Source organism: Salminus brasiliensis, chromosome 10, assembly GCF_030463535.1.
Source record: "Salminus brasiliensis chromosome 10, fSalBra1.hap2, whole genome shotgun sequence".
Taxonomy (NCBI): Eukaryota; Metazoa; Chordata; class Actinopteri; order Characiformes; family Bryconidae; genus Salminus; species Salminus brasiliensis.
This window is the reverse complement of record NC_132887.1, coordinates 7464479-7473448: the sequence shown is the minus strand read 5'-3', so window position 1 is coordinate 7473448 and position 8970 is coordinate 7464479. Positions and strand designations below refer to the sequence as shown.

Below are 8970 nucleotides of genomic sequence, written 5' to 3'. Positions count from 1 at the left end.
GTAGAGCACAGAGACGCTCCTTTAATAGATCTGATATTACTAAAATGCTTCATTTTCAATGGGCAGATCTGCAGCTGAAGCAGGCGGCCTAGTGCAGCCCAACATTTTTAACATCAACATTCTCCTCATTATGACTTTTAGAGAAATGTGTTTTTGGGAGGTTTGTGGGGTTGGTGCACTATAGACCCCTGCGGCGCGGCCTAAGCTTTCGGCCTTTATTTTCCTTCCATTACTTTTACTTTTCTACTTTAGGTAGTTCTGAAACCAGTACTTTTACACTTTTACTGGAGTAAAAAGGCTTCAGTTGATACTTCAGCTTCTTTAGAAGTCTTTTAAACCCTCGTATCTCCACTCACTTCTACCTGAGTCATGAATGTAAATACTTTTGACACCTTTGCTAGTGTGTATGTGTATGTGTGTGTGTGTGTGTGTGTGTGTGTGTGTGTGTGTTCACTGGGCAGATGGGTTAAAGGTGGAACACTAGTCCAACACTAGTGGTGAATATGGTTGTCTTGTCTTGTCTTATAGACCACTGAATCAAATAACAGGAAAAACGGTGGAGAGAAGAATTACTCTAAATAATTAATTGTTTATTAGTGTATTTATTATTAGAGTTATTAGAGGTTATAAACAGAATCAAATACGAGGTCATAATTACATTTATTATAAAAATAATAGGGTTTTAACCAGTGACGTAGCCTTATTGTAGCCAATCAGCTGCCACGTTTTCGACAAGAATGCTCAAGCCCCGCCTCCTCTCCTAGCAACCGCCACAAACAGAAGGGCTTATCAGCTGCCTGACGCCTGAAGCCTTATGAGCAACGTATTTCTGACTGAAACATCGCAGCGACGGTGAGGGAAGATGGTAAAGCAGACCATCCAGATCTTCGCCCGCGTTAAACCCATAGAGAAAGCCCCGGCGGTGAGTGCTTTGGGCCGCAGTGCTGCTCAGAGTGGGTCGTTCAACTGGTGTCAGTGCAGGTTCTGCAGGTTCTGCAGGTCCTGCTGTGTTTGATGGGGTCAGCCCACAGTTTAGTGCAATCCAGTGCTGTATGATCAGGAATTCCTGGGGTAATTACACCAGTCTGAAGCCAGTCTAAAGTAAAATAGACTGGTACCTATGAGATATAGCTACCCTGTGTGTTTGGAGAGGGGCTGTGGCTCAGGTGTTGCCCTGCAGGTTTATATTTACCTCCTCTGATAATGATGGAGCTCATAAAAAGGCCTGGAAAAGGGTGATGTCTCCAATGAAACATGTTTGCCATCAGTTTGCATTGGTTAAATGTCTAATATTTCTTATGTTGAAGTTGTAAGAATATTCATAAACTTAAACTAATATAGTTTATATATATAACCAAATAAATATTCTTTAAGTTTTATGCCTACACACTTTTAATGATAATATGACTGAAAAACAAGTCGAATGTTATAGTTATAATAATTTATATTTAATATGCCCAAGTCCAACTGAGCTGTGCTGAGTCCACCTTTTTATGCAGGCCCAGGCACGGTACAGAGCAATTACACTATTAGAAATCCAAATGTTGTGATAAAATGACTTGAAAATGAGTTGACAAGTCAAATGTTATAGTTATAATAATTTATATTGAATATAAAATACAAAAAATCAAATTGGAATAGTCTTATGTTGCGTACCGTGCCCAAATCAACCTCTTCAAGCAGGCCCAGGCATGGTTAACTGTATCGTGCACAGTACAGAGCAATCACACTGCTCAAAATCTACGTGTGTAAATGAAGATTTTAAAGAATAGTTGGGTTTTGTGATAAAATGACTTAAACAAGTCAAATGGGACAAATAAGTTATATTTATAAATTATTTATAATTTATATGTGATATATAATATAATAGTCTTATTAATCTAAAAAACAAAAGTTATTAGATAAACTATATGATCTTACTTGCAAAGATATAGGCTTATACGTTTCTGAAGAGTGACTGTACGCATGTTAAGTGTAAGCATTATAGTCACAGTGTGATGCAGATGGGACATGGGCAGGGGCAGATGTATACCAGATTTTAAATAAGCCTATGCGTTGACTAAAGGTAATTTACAATGGTAATGTAACCATTGACACTTATATTTTGACATTGGCTGATATGTACAGGAAAGATTTTGGGTATAGGCTTTGGCCCAAAATTCCAATATCAGTGCATCCCCTTAATAAACAACAGAGCTTTGATTGCTATACCCATTTACATATCTTATGGGTGGATTGGCTGTATTCTGTGTGGCGTCTGTGCACTGTTAGACCTGAGTAAACCCACCAGGTATTCATTAAGCATGAGCTGAGTAAGGGGTTTTAGCAGCTAAAGAGCATAAACGGCTGGTGAATGGGTTCATCAGAGAGCCACTGCTGTATACGATGTACAGAAGTGTCCCGTTCTCCTGAAAGAAGAAGCTTTAACTGTCCTGCACCTTCCAGGTGTACTCTGTGGGTAATGAGGAGCCGGGCGGAGGCAGACTGGAGTTCGTCATTCCAAGGGATCTAGCAGATGGTTTCATCAACAACAAGAGGGAGAGCTACAGATTCAGGTGAGATTTTTTATGAACTATTGTCTAGTCCGTACCTTTAAATGTGCACCTCAGGCCATTTGTTTTAATGTGCTCTGAATTAGCTGCTCTGAATTACCTTTGGAATTTAATATCAGTACTAAAATAAGTGATTTTGCCATTGAAGCTCTCGTATTTCACGAACCATCACGGCCATCTGTGTAAAGCTGGAGCTGAAACATCTGGTTTACTCTATTCACGGACACTCATGCTTACCCAGTGGCCAGGGCAAATTTAAAATTCACAGTTGTAAATGCCAGCGATGGATATTGCCAACCACAGGACTTTAATAGATTTCCCAAATCCCCTTCGCTCATGGAAAAGAAATCCCACATTTATAGCATTAAGAGCTGATTCCCATTCTTGTCCTATGTAGTGTCACCCAGGACATTTTTTTACAGGGTGGGGCAGCATTTTCAAACACAGAGCCACTAAATGTAGAAGGTTTATGTTAGGGGCTGGTGCATTTTGATATTTAGTATTATAACACATTTAGTTCCAGAGCAGGATTTTACTCACACTGCAGTCCCTCATTTAATGTGGAATAAATGAAGTCTGTTAAACTGGACGTATCCCACAAACGATTACATTCATATCCAATGTAAGACAGGACAATTTACATCTAACTTATCTAATTTACATACAACTTTTTTTTACAAACAAACTTTTTAGTCAACTTGTCAAATGAAGTAGGTTAAGCATTGTTGAAACAATTAAAAAGTTTAAGTTGAATATACTTAAGATACTAAACATTGAATGCTGGAATTAACCCAAATTTGAGTCTTTTGAGATAATTTTACCCAAATTCTGAAGGTTAATCTGAAGATAAAAACCCTTGTAGTCTTGAAATGGTGAAAAAGGTGCACGTATTTGTCACTGTACAGTGTACAGCGAAATGTGTCCTCCGCATTTAACCCATCTGGTAGTGAACACACACTCACACACACACATGTGTTAGGGGCAGTGAGTACACACACACACCCAGAGCGGTGGGCAGCCAACTCCAGCGCCCAGGGAGCAGAGAGGGTAAAGGGCCTTGCTCAAGGGCCCAACAGTGGCAGCTTGCCAAGCCCGGGAATTACACAATTCACTTGTAACAAAGTACATCGTAACAATTATTGTTCCAAGCATTGTAAATCAAGAGCACATTTCTTGTTAAACAAAAAACACCATATATATATATATATATACACCATATATATATATACACCATATATATATATATATATACACCATATATATATATACACCATATATATATATATATATACACCATATATATATATATATATATATATATATATATATATATATATATATATACTTAAAATATTTTGTATAAATCTATCTCAGTGGTGTTTTTTGTTTAACAAGAAGTGTGCTCTTGATTTACAATGCTTGGAACAATAATTGTTACGCTGTACTTTGTTACAAGTGAATTGTGTAATTACATTTCCCCTTCATTCAAATATTTTTCTTTAAAAAAAATGATCAATTAATTAAAAAAAAAAAAAAAAAAAAATGCCACGTTGTGTTGATGTTAGCAGGCTCAGGCCAGGGAACACTAAGCCTGTAGACTCTTTAGTTATTAGTTATTCTAACCTAATATATTTGAGCTGTTTCTCACATACAGTGTTCAATACCTTTAAGCACATTCAACTTGAGCTTACTTGTTTTTCCACGAAGCTTAACTTTGCCTCAAAGTTTTTAAGTTAAGTGAACTTATCTGGACGTCTCAGTGTAGAAGCAGACTTCATCCTGTCCAGAATTCCTCGATACCAACATTCCACTTCTCCACTTCTCTGTGACAATATTTATTCACAAAAGATGTGGTTTCAGATTGTTTCAGATTGCAACCCTTCTGAAAAATAGGTTCAAGTTTTATCAATGAGGAGTTTTTTTCCCCTTGTAGGTTCCAGAAGGTATTTGACCAAGCAACCAAGCAAGAGGATATTTTTGACATGATTGCCAAGCCTGTAGCTGATAAGTGAGTATGATGGCCTGTTCATACAAATATTTATACAATAAAATCAAGTCTAATTTTAGCTTATGTGGTAGGTACAGCATATGACCTTTTCTCCTTGAACCCTAAGCCACAATCACGCAGAACCACATCTTTTCAAGTCTGGTTTGGACCATATTTACATACCAGCAGAACCATTTTAGCAAACAATCACAGTAGCAATAGCTTGGACAGATTCAGACAAGCAAAAAGAACAAGCCTGAATTGTGTATTACAGTCTGCTGTAGCTTGTGTGTGTGTGTGTGTGTAATCTTTGGGTCTCCTCTGCCAGAGAACAGCAATTACACAGTGTTTGAATTTACGTGACCAAGTTGAGTATGTAGTAGGTCTGTATTGTTCAGCCTGGCTGCATCTTCAGATCGGTGAGTGGTCATTAGGTTCTGATTATGTCCAGTCCATAACGACTGCTATTTCACACCGAATCATATCACGCCAGGGTTAATTAGGCAAGGCTCAGGGTTAATTAGGTGCGTCCTTCAAGCTAAATGTCCTTCACAGACATTTGACAGTGGACGTTCCTCAAGCCGTGTTTGTGAACTTCATTTGGAACGGTTTATTACAGCTGTCCAAGCCGATGGGCAGAGCAGAGCCGATTTCAGAGCAGTGCAGTGTATTCTGATGTGGTGTAATCAGGGACAACATAACCAAAATTATACTGTTGTGAAAATCCTAAATAACAAATTCAGTGGAAAGTAATGAATCATTTGTTGAGTAAAGTGGGACCATGTATTCCCGGTTTTGCCCTGTAGGTGGTTTAAGGAGGGTTATGCTACTAAATGCACCACTGCAGTGTATAGAAGTCTACAATGAGTGTTTTCGGTATTTGTTTCTTTTTGATTAGCAAGACCCATTGAAGCCTTGGATGGTTCCTTTTGTAAATGGATCTTAATATACAAGGTAGAGATGGACGATATGACAATATCTTATTGCATTATGATACATTTTAACAGTATGCTTTTCTAAGCATATCGAGGATACTGTTAAAGCTTAACAAAACTTTGATTAGCTGCAGGTTTCATTACCTACAGTGTAATTAGACTGGTTTCATTGGAAGAAGAGCAACAGATGTTGAGTAAAAATCTCTGTATTCAGTACGGGAGAGTATCTGAATAGCAGTTTTTAAGAATCTGTCTCTACTGTTGTGTTTAGTCTGTAGTTACATGTATCGTAATAAATATCCTGTATGGCGGAAAAAAATCTTGCAATATCGTGATGTAGTATTTTTACCATATCGCCCAGCCCTAATACAAGGTAAACCTTTTGTATATTCATTGACAAAAAAATAAATAACGCATTAGATAATGCACCTAGAAGTAGTTGTTGGATCCAATGAAACTTTCTATGTGTGAATTTAATGATAATATACATAAGTCATTACAATATTTGAGTGAAAGAATGCATTTTGTGGGGAAAAACTGTACAATTGAAAGGAGGCTCAATATTAGACCCTGTTGGGCTGCCTCTAGCTTGGATACAACATGAGATACCGTTGGGCATGGAGGAATACAGCTTCCGTTATGGCGTCCTGTGGCTCATTTGCACACAGATGTTGCAGCTGGGCCTGTAGATTCTGCACACTCATAGGTTGCCGAAACGATAAACCTGGCGACCGTGCAGGCCAAGGAAGTGTTGCATTCTGGTGGAGACTCTCCTGGAAAAGCCTTTGCTGTGTGTGGTCGAGCATTATCCTGCTGAAAAATGCCAGGTAAAAGCCTTGCCACGGGAGACAACACATGTGGCTGCAGGATGTCCTGCACATATCGCTGAGCTGTCAGTGTCCATCGGATCACTTCTAGGGGTGACTGACTGACTATCGTATGCGATGGCTTCTCAGATCATCACACCAGCAGTTTGGGCAGTGTATCGTTTCACAGGAAAGGCAGGGTTGAAGTGCTCACCATGAGGCCTGCAAAACAGAACCTGGATGCTGTTCCAGTCCATTGCAGTCCAGGTTTCTCACACAGGTTTGTGAGGCCTGTTTGCTCTAGGAAAATGTAGACGTGACCATTTCTAAATGATGGACTTAACTGAACTTCAGGGGATGTTAATTTTTTGTATCCATCCTCAGACTTACTCTTCAGTAACCTTTTTTGAGTTTTCTGAGCTGCATTGAGTGTTCTTTTGTCTTAATGGTGTATTTGTAGCCAGGTATACTGATTAACCAGTGGCTGGAGCTGCCAGACAGGTGTCCTTATACTACAATCACTTGAGACACATTCACTGCACTCAGGTGATCTCCATCTCCATTCACTGTGAACCTGCTAGCACCAACTGCCTGGACCTTTGTTGAATTAGGTCAGTCACGTTAAAGAAGATGAATATTTATGCAATCACCTATTTTACATTATATATTTATAGTTAATTGATATTTCTTTGTAGAAATCTGTTTTCACTTTAACAAGAAAGAGTTTTTGATAAATTCTTGTTTGAAAAGTCAAATTACATTGACCATGATTCCATGGATTAAAGCAATGAGAGGGGAAAACATCCAAAAGGGTGAATATGTTTTTTCTTTTTTTTTATAGGCGCTCTAAATTGCAAATTGCTGTAATATCTGCTCAAAAAGCGCAGCCTTTGGAGCAGTTCCTAGCTTCTCTCCACTTATCCATATCAGTGCTCTGATAAAATGAAATGTAGTCATTTTATATAGTCTAATTTTCTGCTTTTTCCCATTTTTTCATCAATTAAGCTCAGGCCAAGCTTTTTTTTCACCCGCTAGGTTGTGACCTGCTCTTTTTTTAAATGGAGTGTTGCGAGCTATCTAAGTGTGAAGTGTGCAGGAAATTGTGAATGGTGTCTGGCCTGGACGTGGACCACACAGGCTTCATGGCTCACGTTGTAAGCTGAGCTGGTACACGGACAGTAATGAAGGAAAGCTGTGATTCTTGGCCTATCCTTGCCCTCTAACCACTAAATGGAGCATTGGCACTGCATGCAGCGCCATACCAGTCAACCGTCTGCATTTCTCTCGTTTCATCGTATTAAGAGACTTGGAATTCAGAGGCGCTTGGAGATTGGAAAGTGCCCAAAGTACTGTGATCATCATTTGTTGGTGATGTATTTCACTGGTGATTTGTTGTATGAGAAGGGTATTGTGATTGGTTTCTGAGCAGAAACCAGCTTTGCATTTATTGGTGACTTGAATTTTTGGGGTAAGAGAGGTAAGCCAGCAGCAAGAAGGTCATAGGTTCAGATTCCAGCAATGCATCTCAGTGTTTGTGGTTAGATTATAGAGCATTGTAGGGTAAAGCAGTAAACCTGCACTACTATCGGTGGCATTACTGGAGACTGAGCGGTGCACAGTTTCCCTAATAAGTGGATCAGTGAAAGGCCTGTAGAAAGCCTGTGGAAGTCCTACCCTGACAAACGTGGTTGTCTTTCAGTGCCTCAAAAGTCAAAAATGGCATTAACCCTTTAAACCCTGCACATCGGCCCACACTTTAGTTCTGCACCCTTATAACTACTGCTAGAATTAACATCAGTTTCACAAACCCTAAAACAGAACCCTGTGGGACTCCACAAAATGTGCTACACTAAACAGTTGCCAAGTAGTTCCTAATGGTTTCTGCATTCGGACACATATCTGCATATAAAGCTAGAGTTCAGTGTGTTAAGTGCCATGCCTGGGAATTGCCAAATATTTAATAATTTCTGAAACCCTATGTGAAATCTCATTCAGGTTTTTCCTTTTGTGGTAGCTGGATGCCTTTTGCCTATATCTTGTCATTCTCACCATAAATGCAACTCTGTTACCACCAAACCTCAAACCTCCTTACCAGCAACCAAATGCACCATGGAGAAATAAAACCAGCTCCCTTGAATATATTAAAATAACGTCTCTCTTGCATTACTCATAATCTCAATTTGGAGTGCGCCTAAAACCCCACCCTTCATGTGGGTTGGAAGACCTTTAATTACCATGACGACGCAGGATAGGGACAGAGTGGCATGGACTTCTTAGGGACTTCGCCTTTCGACCTCAGCAGAGACGTTTTTTTTTATAGACTGGTGGTGGATTTATAAATCCATAAGGAAATTTCCATTAAGGGATGGGGGCCAGGAGGAGGGAGCTTTTGAAGGCACAGGCTTGTGACAAATGTCTCCGAGCAGAGCTTTTGTTGACTGATGCTTTTGGCCTGCATACTACCAAAAAGGCAAGCATTTGTGTTGTTTAATTTTGCTTATAAGTCATTTAGGCCAGCATTAAAATGTAATTAAATGTTCACATGATTAATTATCACATTAATGCAAAAATTACATTTGCATTTATTTACCTTTTGGGAGTTCAGAGCATGCCGTCATCATATGGCAATTAAGAGGGAGAGGGTGGTGGCTTATGAAAACGTTGTCATGTAAAGTAGATACAGAATTTAT

At 39.1% G+C, this 8970-nt stretch overlaps 1 protein-coding gene across 2 annotated transcripts in view; it reads left to right on the top strand.

The window, feature by feature from the left end:
- The first annotated feature begins 840 nt into the window (after window positions 1-840).
- Window positions 841-8970, top strand: part of kif6 (kinesin family member 6) — a 103127-nt gene continuing 94997 nt past the window's right edge. For both annotated transcript variants that reach the window (XM_072690276.1, XM_072690275.1), the window contains exons 1-3: window positions 841-922; window positions 2446-2555; window positions 4486-4560. In XM_072690276.1, the coding sequence (XP_072546377.1) occupies window positions 863-922; window positions 2446-2555; window positions 4486-4560 (245 nt within the window). In that variant the 5' untranslated portion in view covers window positions 841-862. The remainder of the gene's footprint in view (window positions 923-2445; window positions 2556-4485; window positions 4561-8970) is intronic.